Below are 17,075 nucleotides of genomic sequence, written 5' to 3'. Positions count from 1 at the left end.
ACTTTTTGCTTTAGATCGTAGTGCAATGGAAATATAAAGCTGGGAAGGAGAAACGTTTCTGAAACCTTTAAATTAAGTCTGCCTTATACCGATTAATCCGTAACCTCGGGCTTGATTTATATTCGTTTTTACAATATTATCTAGTAAACACCGGTTTACTGCAGTTTAATGCAGTTATAAAATGTAATGGAGTCTGCGACGTGATTCGTAACACGTTTCGAGAGATTTCGAAAGATGGTAGTGTTGAAACAGAAAATCCGTTACTTCGATCGAAGATCCGTTGTAATGATGATGACGACGATGATAATGATGATAATGATAATAATAATAATAATAATAATATTAACAAGAATAAAAAATTTTGTTCTGTTTCCTTCTCTCTGATCCTATATCTTCCTATGTCTAAAAAAATGAAAGAAAGAATAAAAAGAATTAAAAGAAAAGAAACCATCGTGGCAACCACAACAATCATTTATGTAATATGTATATTGAATATCTAGATGTTAAAGCTAAATCGAATTATAATATATATGCACCTGCAGAGAGGCGTCGATCTTCGATCGATTCGGCGAGCCTGTCGCCTTTCAAACACTGGTTTTCAAAAACTTGGGAACAACGAAATTACAACGTATAGATTTATGTATGTATGTATATATTATATTTATGCATATACATAAATATACATATAAATAATATACAGATATATGCATAAACTCGATAAAATAACGCGTATAATAATATTACAACAAATTAACAATTTATGGTATAAAAAATATCGACCTATTCAGCGTCGGTTTGTCGATCGGTCGAAAATCGCTGCCCCTTTCCTTTATATATATATATATATATATATATATATATATATATATATTTATACATATTATATATATATATGTATAATAATAATAATAATATTCATATATTTACATGTGTGTATATATATGTATAAAATATCTGTAAAAATATATATACACACATATTAAATAATCTGTCAACTTTCTCTAATATATATATATACAAGAGTGTATGTATATATATTATTATAAAATTGAACACCAAATCGTAATAACTTCTATAGTCGCAACGTGTATTCTGTGTCTGTATGTTTTTGTGTACGTGTAACGTGTCTGTTATGTGTTCTGTGTGGGTTTATTTTCTTTCCTACAATATAAACGAACTGCATTTACGTAATCATTAATCAATAGAATAATATTTATACTTTATTTCCGCTACCATTAACGTGTCAGCTGACGCACCTTATTCTTCCCACTTCCGGCTTTTTCCATGACGGAATATTCAAGGTGGAGTACTCGTGAGATACACGCGCAAATAACCAGCGACCTTACATCAACGTGTAGACGTTACTTCCAAATTCAATTGGTAGCATGTACGAGCATTTCATACACCGGATATCCCATTTTTATCATGCCGTTGTATGATGTTTCCAAAATTTATGCCACTGATTAAAAAATGTTATTAATCCCACAAAACGTTGCTTGAGAGTTTTGACGCATAGGAGTCTTATTGATATTTTCAAGAATGCTTTGATTTTCTTCATATGCATGTGCAAAATTTTGATCAACATTAAGGAAAAAATTGGGATTCGTGCCAGTAGCTTATTTGGGTAATCGTTAAAAATTTGAAAATTTCGGCAATCTGTAATTTAAATTTACCGCAAACTGTCTTACAATAAAAGAAAATATGAAAGAAATTATTTTTTAGCAAATTTTCTCAAGCAAACAACTTTTGGATGTATCTACAACTGTCACGAAAATTCGCAGCGACTGTTATTTATTTTCAACCGCTGATGGCAAATTTGTGGTAAAAATCGTAAACTTGAATAAAATACGTATACGTGTAGTTTTTGTCAGCATTAACCGTAATAAACATCGCGTAAACAACTATGCTGAAAAAGGAGGAAAACTATAAATGTAAACTCGACGTTCAGTCAATTTCTGTTTATAAAAAGAAGAAAAGAATAATTGCTATGGTAAAATTTGTTTATGGAAAAAAGACAAAAAAATAAAAATAAAATAAAACAGTTAAATTCCTAAATATAGAAAACGAAAACACATCTCTCTTATATCTGTCCATCTCAAAATGTGAAGAATATTCTGTTTTTTAAAATTAACTTGTTAGGATAAAATAATAATTTCAACCATCGATTTGAAAATAACTTCCTGAATAGATTGGCATCAGCGTGGGATAATCCGAGTGCACTTGTACCAATTTACGCATTCGTATCGTGAAAGAAAAACTGCGATATCTGACAATACAGGATACGGACATGACTATATGTGCTTAATAGTTACGTGTTTTATAAATATCGTTACAGCAAGTATTCTATTATCCACAGTACCTGCTTGAATGATTTTTGCACCTCCAAGTATGAGTACACTAGGCATGCAGTCAAAATGGTAAAACGAAATACGAATTCAGGCAAACATCAAAAACATTTAGGGCGTAAATCGAGGGTGGCATGATTACGGATACCGTACGTGAATCGAGGATTACTTTAGGATCGGAAAACAAAATTGCAGTTGTTCGATGTCGTTTTATACCTGTATCGCAGAAGAACCGTGGGATCTCGAAGCGGTAGAAAGTAACGTCGTCTTATCGAGAGCGTAAAAGGTGTGATATTGTAAATATACTTTACGGTGCGTTAACCGAAACGTTAATCTGTTAATTGTACAATTAAAGTCTAACTACGCTTACGAGAAGCCCGCGGACAGTCCGGGGACGAAGGCCGTCGCGTTATTTACTTTACATCTTAATTAATTTTATTCTCTTCTCAACAGCCGCATTCAGTTTGTATCGTCCAGTCTAGATAATGACAGTGCCGAGTAAAGCTAAGCGCTATTATAAATCTATGTATAATGCATGTGTTTAAATATTTATTTATTCAATTATTTATCCGTGTATATTATAATCTGTTATTATTTCACGTAACACAGATCCAGCGATCGTCAACTAATTTACGAATTACACACACAAGTGTATGTGTAATGCAAGGTTTCGTCCGATCCGTATTAAACGTGTTATGCGTCCAATAATCGTCTATGATAATAATTGTTGGCTCTACTAACGTAAACTACAGGTAATTCATTACCGTATTCCAACGAGTCTTTCATCCACGGACTGTCCAGCGCAACGTGACTTCGATTGACACGCGCTTTTTTCTTTCACCCGTATTTCGTACAATTATTCACTAATCGTAATAGTGCAATAAGATAATAATAAAATACGACGTGGGTTTTGACGGACACAGCCGAAGTTCATCCCGAGCTTCATTGAACCCGCCATAAGAAGCTCGGCATGCAACGCGTGAAATTCGAACGCGCGCGTTAATCGTCTTCACTTTGCTGGCAATTTTGTATAATGATATTAGTCAATATATACTTTTATGTATCATAACAACCGATAGCTTCATCTTTTCTTTAATATACATGTATACGCAGATACAGGCGCGCAGGCATACAAATATCTGTATATAATGTGCACACCCTATACATATGATACGTATATAAATAACATTAACATAATATTGCTAGTCCCTGTACGTGGAGACGGTGCCGATGAAGTTAGACAGAATCGTACTTTGACGGACTAATTTCTCGCGCATGCGTATTACGAGCAAAGTCTTAATTATCATTTCTATTATTTACCACGATTTCCTGATCCCAACTGATAATATCATTTTGATGTGTATACGTGTGTGTGTGTGGTATACATATATGTATACATAGGGTGTACACGCATATACGTAAGTGCTTGCGAACACGCGCGTACCCAAACATACACGCATATCTTTCATATATGTATACTTTATATTGTTTTATTTATTTATTTATATATTTATATATATTATATATATTATATATATACTATATATATTATATATATAAATATATACTATATATATACATATATATATGTATATATGTATAGAGATTTTTTTAATTTATATGTAACAAGGTTATTTCTTATTATTTTACTTTAACTTTTTTTTAATCATTATTATTATTTTATTTTTTTATTTTTATTTAAGGCCCAATACGTTCAATACGAAGGAAATAATCTGCAACAAATAGAATTGGTCCATTATTATATAAATTTCAACATGCTACGAAATTTTCGAAGATTGCCTAACCGTTCGGTCAATACATGTATGTATCTTTATTACATACATTATGTACGATATAGTTACAGGAAGATTTGTTTGTTCTTGGGTCATAAAATATTTGTTCAAAACTGTATCGTTTTTTTCCTCAAAGATTCGGGCTCTCTATAATTCTTTTGAAACCGTTTCAATTAATACTTTTGCTTGATAATAGACATCTAACGCCAAGTTGGAAATTGTAGAAAATTTGTTTAATATCCTAGTTTTGCTCGCAATATAAAAACTTCAGTAACAATAAAAGAGTATGAGAAAAAACAATGGAATACTGCAAATAGATAGTAAATATTATAATTACGTGTATGTGTTTCGCCAAAATAATAATAATAACGCGTAATTTGGAATATGCTAAACCTAGTTGGTAGATAATTGCATTTCACGTTTGTAAATTATGCAAAAAAGAAAAGCACTAGTGAAAATGATCAGTATTCAGGGAGAGTTAATTTTTTTTTTGTCTTTTATACACTTTTGCCGTGTTTACGTTTATTTAGATTGCCGTATTCTGCTAATCTCTCAAATGGGAAATGTCAAGTTAGGATGGATGGAATCCGCTAACCCTTAGGTACGTGATTGCGTTTACAAGATCGCGCGGCTTTTGGCGGTGTGGAAAAAATTGATTAGCGGGAAAATTTAGTTCTGAGTGACGGATGAAAGGATTTATGAAGTATTATGCAAAAAAAAGTCGAATTGTGATTGCCCTACGCAACAAGTCTTCTACATGGACATAACAAGGTGATATGTGTTAAAGTGTCGGCAACAAATAATTGAGTTCGTTTCGATTTTTAATCACGTTACAATACGCAGAAAGAAAACTGAACCGTGACGGCAATATTTAAAACTTAACACGAAAAGATCATTCGTCTTTCGAAAAACACTAAATCGCGCGAATCTGAACGCCTTTGGAAATGCAAACGCGATATCAAGTCAGCTCTTACTGCAAGTTTTCATTACGTAGATAGATTTTATGCAGTCTTTGTTTGTTTTATATTGGTAAATTTAAAAATTGTCTGCGATCTCTAAATGCGGTTGAATCACGGCCATTCTGTCAAGAGGAACCTTATTTAGAACCGAGGGGTTAACCACTTTTGAAATTAGATGGACAGCGGCGTTACAAATTAGATTCGAGTTCGATTCAAGCGTGAATTGTTTCGAGTCATGTAAAATCTCTCAAGTTCGAATGAAAGTTTTTTAAATCTCATGAAACCGTATGAAATATGTTATGAAGGTCATTGAAGTGTTCGGCTCGTTTTTGAATATTTTCAAAACGAAAAAATCCGTGAAACCAGTGAAAAAGTAGTGATGTCCTCATGAATTGTTACATGTCCATAAAGTTGTGGCATCTGATCAAGGTTTATGAAGTCCTCGTAGCATCTGATGGTATCCTATGATATCGTACCTATGTAGATTCATTTAAGCCATATGTTCGAATGGAATAATGAAAATATCATTTAGTATTTACGCTATTTTAAAATTGCAAATTTAGTTTATTAGTGTGATTCAATCACACGTTATCTGAAACAAATAATATTCAGTTGAATGTCGCACGCTAATTTAAGCTGGATTTTTATTTCGTTTGAGTTGAAATTTTGTTGAAGATGAATTGTTCGAAATCTTGATTTTCGAAAGTGTCACTAATTAGAATGACTATTATACCAATAAGTGACACTTGCAAATATCAAAATTTCGAAAAATTCATCTTTCGTAATTTCATTTTCGCATGTTTGAAATTTCTGTATGTCGGCCATTCGAAATACCCTTCCAAGTTTTGATCCCGACCCACTGGATCGAACGAAATATCATTTGCATCAAATGAACCGAATCAGGTAATCCAAGTATTTTTTTTCTTTCGTATTTCCAAGTTCTTAGGAGACCGAATCAAATTTTGTGAAGTGCTGTCCTGTGGAATCATGTCGAGATTCGTGATGTACTGGGAATTTTTCTGAATTCTTTGAAGCAGTTGAAATGTTGCATGATTTTCTAAACTCCCTTGAAATCCCGTGAAATGTGCATGAATGAAATCGCGAAGTTGTCCCAGTGAATAATCAAATGTCCTCAGTGAAAACTATCGACTTCTCCGTGCTAACCGTTACGAAGTCTTGAGACTCGCACGCAGCTTGTAAAATTGCTGGACAAAGTCCGTGAAAATATTGAAACCTTGAGGACCGAACAACGATGTGATTAACCCGTCGAGAAATGGACAAAGATGACACGGTCCAAAGTAATAAAATTCTGCACGGATTGAGCCAAGAAAAAAAAAAAAAAATCTTACATTTGAATAGGAACCTAGAATGAAAATGTTATTTGTTTGAAATAAATTTTCTCGCTAACTTCAAGTATAGAATATCGTGTTATAAGTGCGGCAAGTGGGCAATTTCCCATGAGTGTGAAGTTTACAGCATAAGACAAAGGCGGGCGCTGTAATCACACTAGTCAGATGTGACTCACCCGCACGTGTGACACGCAAGTTTTTTTCCAACATCTGCGAAGGAAAGTTTGTTTGGGGAAGGACCGTAGGTGCCATTGACGGCGCTTAAAACTGATGTCAAGTAACTCACGCCAATGACAGGGTGCGTAAAATTAAGGTAGTCAAAAGTGCGAATGCGCCAAAGAGAATCATAGTGTGAAAAACGGATCACTTCAGTTGAGCGCATGCGCCAGCATCGTTTTACCGCACTGTTCGGAAATGAGTCACTTTACTCACGTTCCACCGGCTTTGAAAATCGAACTCCCCGAGGAGGTGTTGAAAAAAATCTTTTTATCTCGAATAAATTGAGGGTAATGTTTCCGCGATCGTGAAGATGTGCATACAAACCTCGACACGGCAAGGCCTCCAATTCAGGCACTATTCGCGACGTGGACCGTCGTCGGAAAGCCTCGCGTTGCGCCGGTCGTTCAGCTGTCGACGCTGAAAAGCTCCTTGTGAAGAGCCGGAAATTCGAGGAGCGGCTGGGCGCGCTTGAACTTGGCGAGGGCGTCCATGTGCAGCCCGGATACATCACGGAGTTGCGGAATCTTCGCCAGCATCGCGTCGCAGACCGTTACGTCGCCCTTTATCGGCGACACGTGGTTGCGGTCGACCTCCGCCCTCAGCGCTCTCTGCACTGCCTGGGAGAGTCGCGTGATCTCCTGGAGGCCCTTTAGTCCTGGTCGATCTGCAACATCCGTTTCAACTCTCAGATCTATACGTCGAAATGTGTGTCAAGGGGGCTGGTCACTCGTCTGTTTCAAATTAGGGTTTGCTTTTTTGCTTTTTTGCTCATTGCTCGAACAATGTCTGAACAGTAGCCTTCGTAGTACAAACAAACCTCCCAAAGCTTAAGATTCTTCGACTCAAGTGAAGTGAAAAAATATTCTTAATCCATTTCCTTCCTGGGATTTTTCACCGTAGTCATGAGTACGGTTTTGAAAGAATATAATAGTGAAGATAATAGATAATAGCAGAACTATCGTGAAAAATAATAGCATTTTTTTTACGTTGGAGCAACCAGAAAACAGATATTAACAAGAACAGAACTTTTGTTCAAAATGGTGGACTTAATTGGAAATCAAGGAAAGAATGCGACAAGACAGAAATAAATAGAATTTCAATTAGTTGAAATCATTTGGCGTTTACAGCAAGATTGCCGATGATTCCCACGATTTCTTCAACGCTGTCGTGTGATATATCAAGTAATTCTCAATGGTTTCAATTATCTCTGTTGATTCGTCGTTATTTCAAAGACGATTTCAGTCGTTCAATTGTAAGTGCCTTTTAATTTACAATTTGATCTTGAACTGTTGAATTTATGATTTCCTCGAGCAAATGACCCCTCATTCTGAACAGCGACGCAGGTTTGAGAGTTTGAAAAAAGATAAGATGAAAGATGTCGGAACAGGTATATCTCACCAGGGCTGAGGAGAACCGCGGCGCTGTAGAGCGCGAGCTCGGTTTCTGTCAGTTTCAATTCGGCGACACTCCTTGCGAGCTCAAAGACGCAGGAGACTAGGCTTATTTCGACTGGGTCCGTGGTGTAGAAAGCATCCTGAGGCAGCATTGTCCCACCGTAGAGGACGCAGTTCTGTTGCAGATCAAGATACCTGCTCATTCGAAGTACCGCCAACTCGAAGGAACCTGCGTGGAAATACCGAGTAGGAAATTTAGCGTAATAAGACACGATCAAAGATGTTTGTGCAGCATTATGTTTATTTCACCACAAATTGAGGTCACCAAAAGAAACCAAGTCGGCACTCGAACGCCAATGAATATTTTTCTTATCGACGTCGAAAAATAAAATACTTTAATACGATATAAGCGGAGTTATACGAGTCAAACGGAGTAGTTCCACTCGGAATAACTTGATTCATTTCAATCGATTAAAAACTTGATCGCATAATTGCTCCTGAAAAGTGAAATTTTTATTTCCGTTTACCTCAGACGGAAAAATCGAAACACTCATTGTTTATTCCCCGTTCCAAACAATATTAAAACATAATTTACTCACATCAAATATATTACAAGCTTATTCGTACGAAATAACCACTAATTTCCGGCTGTGTTGTATATTCCATTTGATGCAGATAAATGCGTTTTAAATAGGTATTAAATTTATTTGAGAGGAAGTTGCCATTACTGCACGTATTGATTGTCGAACCCGGTTAAAATTAACCAAAATCTATAATCGTGTCTACAGAATTAATAAGATAAAATTGTTCATTTCAGAGGTGCATAAAAAAATATTAATCTTTCCGAAAAGTTGAAAAATAATCTTAAAAATGTTGAACGTAATCACTCAATTTTGAGATCGATATATGACTTTTGTACATAGCTTTTGTTTCTAAGATTGAATGTCCCATAACGTAAAGGTAACTTTTCGTTTATAGTATTGTTTATTAGGAATTGTCATTGATACTAATTATTAACATCTTCCTGATTTCCGTAAATATTTCAAAAACCGTGGTCTCTTCATCACTCGAGTGCCTGTAGTGTCACTTGAAATTTAGATTGAACCTCATCCATATATGCACGACTCATGAATACGTCATATGAAAAGGTTTTTCTGTCGATATCGGCGTTGCATATATGCATACATATATACCCGTGACACACACACACACATGTACAGTTCGCTCACCTGCTTTAAGTAGAACAATTTGATCATCCTGTGACAGCTTCATGAATCCTGGTACCATTTTGGCAAATTCAATAATATGCTGAATGACGGTGGTCAGTTTTTGCGCGCACTCGAGCCAAACCTCTTCGTCCGCCATGTTCTTGTAGTATATCAGCTTGGGGAGGTCGTGCGGCTTGCGGAACGATTCCTGGATCTGTTCCGTCGAAAAGAGGCACGTCCGCGCGTGGGCGTCTGCTATTGTCTTTGAAAGGAGCTCGCTGATTTGCGCGGGATCTGCGAGAAACGAAACAAACCTCATCTTTAATACGAGCCCTTCGTCTTCTCTCGTATCTTTATACTACGCTAAGACATTCTTATAACGAACGGACGACACGGATGCAAACAACGCTTTACACTGCAATCTATCAACTATTTACATGGCAGAATTTCCAATCGCAAGCGTTGGTCGTTGTACCTTCAGCGAATGAAAAATTGCCTTTAACCTAGGGATCAGTAAAATGGATACGAAGCTGAAACTAACAGCCAAAGTTAGCGGCTAAACGTGTCAAATTTTTTGGAAATAGAAAAATACATTTCAGTTTTATTCTCATAATTGTATAAAGGTATCGGGGGTTTAAGGTGTTTCAAAAAATATTGATTTTCGATCTTCACTACCGTATTTGAGTGAACATTGGAACGTTCGGTTGCTAATTCTGGCTGCTAGCTGCAGCCTCGTAAAATGGATTAGCTGTGAGCTCAAGAGCGAAAGCAAGGTTAACTTTCAAACGTTAGCTTTGATGTCTATAACAATTCCCGAAAGCCAGGTTACGGGTGTAAACTTTTTGAACTCTGTGCATGCTACGTTGGAATTTGACTTTTCAATTACCGATCGTATAAAATTATCGTCACGCCAATAGTGCTGTGACGAATAACAATCAAGACAGATGTTAAAGTGTTGAAAATGAGACCTGATAGGACTGGTTTGTGTACGATAAACTATACGATTATGAATAATATACAACCATACCGTCATGCAATTGCCAACTCATTCGTTCGTAACACTGACGAAAACGTGATGCATTTCTTAGCAAGCTGTTTATTACAAGAAGCAGTTAGATGTCATATTGGCGACATCGGAAGCGAATGATTTTTAGGGTAGTTGATTAGACTAATGAGTTAAGATATCAGTGTAGAAAATACCGTGGGTAAAAAATAGTGCATTTCGGCGATTGAATGAGTCCGAACCGATCGGTAAAGCATTGCTATCAGAAATTAGAAACTGCAGATGTGCCGATCAGAATGGAGTGTGACTAACGTATCTTGTTTCACAAATTTATAAAAGTCGTTGAAACTGTCTACATTAATACATTTTTACCGATCAGTATCGAAATGTATGTTTAGTAACGAAAGATTTGTACACGTGTGGAAAAGGACCATACATTACAGATTTCGAACTGTGACGCCTCGTAGCACTATTCTCAGCTCAAACTTTCAAGAAATTGGTAGATAGTGTATAAATCTCCATGGAAACGGTGTTTTAATTACGTAAATATTAATCACATCGAAAAATACCGGCAATGCCCGGCTCCAAATTTTTCAAGCTTCTGAAAATTTCCGAAAATATCAGCTTCCAAGATTTTACGAGGTATAATAGACTGTACCGACGATCAAGGGAAGTTGACGCGTTGAAAAATTTTGTATCTTAAAAATTCAGGAGACTTCCCGGAGTATAATTAACTCTTTAGTGAACCAAGTGCTATTTCACTAGATTGTATGATTTTATCTTTACACGTAATTTGAAACAATTCAGAGGATTTCCGTAGGTTAAGACAAAACATCACGGGTACTTGATGAAATTTCCTAAGCCCTTGTCAAGTTTGAAGATTCCACAAGAATGTTAATACATTTCATTAGATTCTTACAAGATTTGACGGGGTTTTATCAGACTCTGAAAAATTTATCGAATTTCATTGGAATTCAAAGCCTTCCTTGGGTCCCGTAACCGTAATACATAAAACTATACGGAACCTGATAAGATTTTGGGATACATGCTACAAGCACATCGCAATTCGATTGAATTTGAGAAACGATATGGAGCGCCTACTCGTAATCCCCCAGTTTCAATGTATCTTATTTTCGTCACACGCTTTGCCGCAAAAGCTGCTCGGGTTTGTGATAGTCGAGATATGAGTAGGTATAAATAAAAGACATGCACGTGCAGAGAAACACAAACATAGCCTCACATCTCGTATGGGACATACTGGGCAGACTTGGTACTTCGTCCTCTTCCGGTGGATTACTTGGCCTCTGCTGTTGCTGGCTGCTCAGAAAGGTCGTGGAGTCCACCATCGTGTAGGAACCGTGACCAAGGCCAGCCAGTTCAACCGAGCTTTCTTGTTTCACGGCAACTATACCGCCTCCGCTTAAGGAGCCACCATTCGCACCCCCAACACCACCACCACCCCCACCCCCGCCCCCGCCCCCACCACCACCACCGCCGCTACCACCGTTACCTCCTCCTCCTCCTCCTCCGCCACTTCCACCACCAGTGCTACTTCCGGTAGACGTCGATGACAGCGACTTACCTAACGTTTGTCAAAATATTCTTTAAACGATGTTAGTTATATCGGCTTGCGCCGTAATCAGAGAGCATTGTCAGGCCCGCTGTGATACTGAATTTTCGTTTCGAGATGAAGTGAGTGCGTCATGAGTAGAGATGTAAAAATACCGGAATTAAGATTCTCGGTAAAATGACCAAAAAAATACCGTAAATTGACGTCAGTTTTTTTCATCTAATCTTGTGCTGCGAAATTACGGTAAAAATATTTTTCGATTATTTTACGGTAAAAACAATCGCGGCATCACTTATTTAGATGCAAAAATACCGGTCATGTTTTTTATTCGGTAAATTCACCGTCACTAAAAATATGACCGGTTATTTGCAAAACTACGACGAGATATTATAGAAGTAACGCGTAATTTTTTTCGCCTCCCATAATAATAATTTTCGTTTTTTTTCAGTAGAATGCAATATTACATTCACAGCCGATTATGAATATACTGATAAATTTATTATAATTTCATTACATAAATATGTGCCTAAACAGACAATTTCTTAGATTTATTTTTAGAATATTTTTCTTAGATTAAGTATTATATATTTTATGAAGTGACCAGTGTGGTAATTTTATTCGTGCAGTCACGTCACCAGTTTATGACGGTAAAAATACGGTAAATTTACCGGTCACGTTTACCACATACATCTCTAGTCATGTCTCAAAGCGTCAACTTTTATTACATTGATTCAAAATGAAAGCCCTGTCCCTGTCGATGGGTTGTTAAAAATTAGCTAACCTAACAGGCCTGCTCCAACTGATTATGAGATAATGTTAATGACTACATGAATTCGCGAGATTTAATAAGATTTGTGCTTCATGACAACTTTGAGTCAAGTCGTGCGACTTTAAGTGAATTTGACAACTGACCCCATGACTTTTTAGGTTCATTCAACCGAATATAATATGCATGGTAATTTCCCCTCGAAGGCAGTCCGGTAGTTTTATCAGTGCGTGATTAATTGAACCATTATAATCTTTCTCTGACAGGTATCGCATCGATTTCCATCATTCTCTAATACGTTGAAGTGCATGAAAAAACGTTAGACACGTATTTTTCCAATGAGCCAATTCTTTCATTCAAGGTGTAAAAGACATTCCGGAAGTTTGTCCCAAAAAAAAAACTTTTCTAGATTGCTCGACAGTGAAATTATTCACTATCAAAAAAAGGATAATATATACAGTGCTTGTTACTTTCAGGGTTTACATCCCTTACGTTTATCGGGTAAGCTTTAGAGGTGAAAGGCTGGACTGGTACAAAACAAAAACATGTCTGATCTTTTTTGATGTACTGCATAAAGTATCACAGAAGGAAGGAAATCGGTGGTGCACATCTCGGAGAGTTGATTCGCGAGAGGTGAGGCCTGATCATCGACCTAAGTTTATACCTATAAAATTATGAATAATTGTTGCGTCCGCAATTGAAGAACGGACTTTTGATAATCGTAACTCGAAGCTTACCGGTGGGGATGCCGCTCGACAAGACTCCTCCAGTCGCCGTTACGGACGGCGTGTCTGGGGTAACGTGGTCGACTTGCGTCTGCGTCGGCCGATGGTCGTAAGGCGTCGTGCTATCGGCATAGTCGTTGTTCTCGTTGTAGCTGGTCATAGCCGGATGGCCGTAATACCCTGGTCCTCCGGTTCCCGAAACTGGGGACGTGTACTCGCTGCCGCCGTATGGATAGCTGAGGATAAACACCATCGTACCTTCATTATTTGTTACGAACGGAGCCGAGAGTCTTGGCAATTCCTCGTCAATGATTTGTAGCATTTTTTTTTTTTTTATGTCGGACGTTGAAAAGAAAATATCCCCCCCCCCCCCCATTTGGCTACTTTTTTTCCACCGCGTCTACGGGCTTCAATTTTTTTCACCCCTACACGAAGTGCGAGAAAAAACACTCAACGTATTATATAGAGAGGAACGAAAGTGCTAGCGCAGTTTACGAACTCGAAAATGGTGTTAGCGGGGATATAGAAATCTGTGCCGAGTAATATCGGGTGCAGGTAGAAACATGCTGGGAGAACATTTTTCCACTACTGGGTAAAGTTTCATTGAACGACTGCTCGTCACGCGTTCCGATCAGTAGGGGTGGAATGCACTTTCGCGTAACCATAAATCTGGGTTCGTTCCCTCTTGCCCTACTTTTTCACGTGTATTCCTCTTATAATTTTAAGGTCTGGCGGGACGTTAGGCAGAGTATTCCCTGGCTCTTTTGCCGTTTTGGTCACCCTTGGAGCTCGTGAAAGTCGGTGTACCGATTATTTCCGACCACGAATCAGTAGATGGTCATCGATACCAGCAAATTTTCACTTAATCATCCGTAGAAAGTATACCCCATGCATTTGGATGTAATGTACAAACCCGCCATTGTAGGAAGGCTGATCCGAACTGCTCGGCGTCTGGGATTCAAAGCCGCTGCTGTCGGGCGCCGTTTCGGCTAACCTCAACTGTTGTCTGTGATACTCGACCTCCTCCTCAACCCGCTCTCTCTGCTTCTTTGACATGCGTCCAAATTTCACGGCTGAAAACAGAAATGACATAATTTGATTATTGCGTTGTTAATTCGGCGTCGATCGTTCATCGGTAATTATAATTTTACAACGCGATTCCAAGAAAAGGTCAATAGAGAGTCTGCTCATTGAGGAGTGTTTAGTTTGTCGTTTATTGTATAAATTTTGCACGTCACGAAATCGGCGTGAAATATCCAAGTCGTGGGATAGTGAGCAGCGCGAGTCGTGAGTAAAGAAAACGGTAGTTCCGTTCTCCGGTCATGCCATAAGATGCCTTCGAGGCCAGATTTTGATCCGGTCGGATCGGCCGATCGGGTAGCGTCGGAAACGGAGAAAAGTGGGAGCCGAGTCCCGCTGCTGAGACGGACGTTGCGGTAAACAAAGAGTCGTGGTTACAGTTATTATTGCCGAGTCCGTGCAAACTATATATTATTACAGCATGTAGCACACCCAACGTATTGGCATCCGAACCCTTGGAATTGGAAGCGTGGTTGTCTCGGCCCTCCCAATCAAAAGGCGAACGAAGCAGGAAGTTAGCGCGCAAGAAGTTACAGAGAATCCATGAGCATTATAAGATGACATCATCTCATTATACTCACAATCAGTTGGAATGTAACTTATGACAAAACTTAAAATGAAGTCGAGCTTATTAGGCAGTGTTACGACAAGTTGCATGGGCCGGTAGGAACAGTGGAACAAGAGAAGAACGGTGGAGTAGGGTGAGATAAAAAGATGTCTTAAGAACTTGACGTATTTGTAGCGTTGTATACGGTTATTAAAACTTTTTATATTCAATGTGACTCGGTTATTACTTTCCTACATAAAATTCTCTTTAGCTTAATTTGCACAGATCATTTCCAATAATTTAGTGTCTACTGAATGATAATTGAAAAATTATTGATTCGTATACGAATGAGAAAATACATTTACACGCCTATACGTCATGTATATAATATAGGTATGCGTATAAACAACACGAGTTGTCTATTTGCGTTGGACTACGCTGTGTACAAGAATCAGATGCACGAGGATTAATTGAGTTTAAATATGCCGAAATTGACCCAGAAAGATTATTTTCACGATGTGAAAGTTTAGTACGGTTGATTACAGACTAACCAGAGAATTGTAATATCTTGTCAAACGATAAAACACATGATAATCGTATTGGTAGATGCAAACTAATTGTACCCCATTTTCCCTCCCGATCACTTTCGTACTGTCAGAATTTAAGAAATAAATCAAACCGTCCGGCTACTTCCTCAACCACGATGGGTGGTCCACGCTACTTGTGTAGAAACTGCTCCTCATCGATCAGCTTCGGTAGTAGGTTACAATGAATTGTTCGTATACGCGGGCGTTTCATATTTGCATGTGCTTTCCATCGGAAATAAAAATACATCCGAGACTTTAAATTAATTTTTTTTATCGATATCAGTATTATTATTATTAGCTTTCAAATTGAATCGGTATTCGTTATCTCAAATTTGTGAGATGGCTTTGAAAACGGACATTTTTCATTGACAAATTAGAAAGCTCCTCTATGAAATGATCGATTCATTCGTATCAATAACTTGAAAGAAAATAAATAATAGAAAATTCAATTCAACTTGCTACTTTCTTTGAACAAGCAGTTGATTAGTATAAAATAAAGACACGTGAATTATCGTTTATTCAGGTCAAATTTGAATATTTACTACAAATATAGACATCATCACGAATTTTTTTCACGAGCCGAGAAAGCGGAATATTTTTGACGATTATTGTATGTAAATAGGAGTATAAAAATATTATTCGAATAACCATTATAATCATTTTCGTTTCTCAAGTGCCCCACTTCACGCTGATTTCCCCTACATAAAATAAAATTATCGATGAACTCAGCTGTTCAATTGTCAAGAAGTCCCCAATCACATCATTGTCAGGTGCATTGAATTTTGCATTATAATTCATACACATTAATATACAGGCGATCTTATCAATTGGTCAACATTAGCGATTACCGTTCGAATTACGTGCCTGACGAATGACGTTATTTTTAAAAATAACTTTCCTCCATATACAACCGTTGAACTAAAATTTCGAGACCGTAAAATCTAACCTTTTTTTATTTTTCGTACCAATTGAGGTTTAAAAAAAAAAAAAAAAAAAAAAAAAAACCTCTTCACTCGCAACGTTAACTTAGGTGACATTTGAGAAGTTTTAAAAAAAAAAAGGGCGAGGATCGTTTTTGCGTCGTACAGTCGCCGCGTGCGACCGGTAACAGGATCTCGGCTGCTGCAGGGTGAAGTCACCGCGTCGTTTTACTTCGCCGTCGGGAGAGATCCGAGAGAGCCGGGAACGGCCGTGGGGGAATGCGGAACAGTCGGTATGGCCGAGCTGGCGGAAGTCCCCGCCCGTGACGTCACACCCTATCTCGCCGCATACGTCACGCCGCTACAGCGGCGCGGACGATGCCCAAGACGAGGAGGGGTGGGGGGCACGGCTGTGACGTCATTCGACGTCGGCGTATCGCTCGACGCGGATGGAGGGAGGGGGGAGGGGGAGGGGGAGGGGGGAACGAGGGGTGATCGACCGCGAGCGTTCTCGAGAGAGACGCCGCTAGGAAGAACCGGGGTGAGATGTGAGCAGCGTCAGCGTACCTGTAAAGGTGTACGTGTGTGGTTGCCTGTAACGTATGCCTAT

The 17,075-nt window shown here is 38.1% G+C and overlaps 1 protein-coding gene across 12 annotated transcripts in view; it reads right to left on the bottom strand.

The window, feature by feature from the left end:
* Positions 1-4,036: 4,036 nt before the first annotated feature.
* The window catches only part of LOC107223862 (probable nuclear hormone receptor HR3), a 197,581-nt gene continuing 184,542 nt past the window's right edge, over positions 4,037-17,075 (bottom strand). For 10 of the 12 annotated variants that reach the window (XM_046737819.1, XM_046737821.1, XM_046737812.1 and 7 more), the window contains 7 exons: positions 14,245-14,404; positions 13,344-13,567; positions 11,511-11,852; positions 9,289-9,561; positions 8,064-8,288; positions 6,990-7,329; positions 4,037-4,078 (listed from right to left, as the gene is read on the bottom strand). In XM_046737819.1, the coding sequence (XP_046593775.1) occupies positions 7,070-7,329; positions 8,064-8,288; positions 9,289-9,561; positions 11,511-11,852; positions 13,344-13,567; positions 14,245-14,404 (1,484 nt within the window). In that variant the 3' untranslated portion in view covers positions 4,037-4,078; positions 6,990-7,069. Of the gene's footprint in view, positions 4,079-6,989; positions 7,330-8,063; positions 8,289-9,288; positions 9,562-11,510; positions 11,853-13,343; positions 13,568-14,244; positions 14,405-17,075 lie in introns of those variants that run through there. The other 2 variants (XM_046737822.1, XM_046737807.1) reach the window with 2 other exon arrangements.

The sequence above is a fragment of the Neodiprion lecontei genome, chromosome 4, assembly GCF_021901455.1.
Source record: "Neodiprion lecontei isolate iyNeoLeco1 chromosome 4, iyNeoLeco1.1, whole genome shotgun sequence".
Taxonomy (NCBI): Eukaryota; Metazoa; Arthropoda; class Insecta; order Hymenoptera; family Diprionidae; genus Neodiprion; species Neodiprion lecontei.
This window is presented reverse-complemented; position numbering and strand designations above follow the sequence as displayed.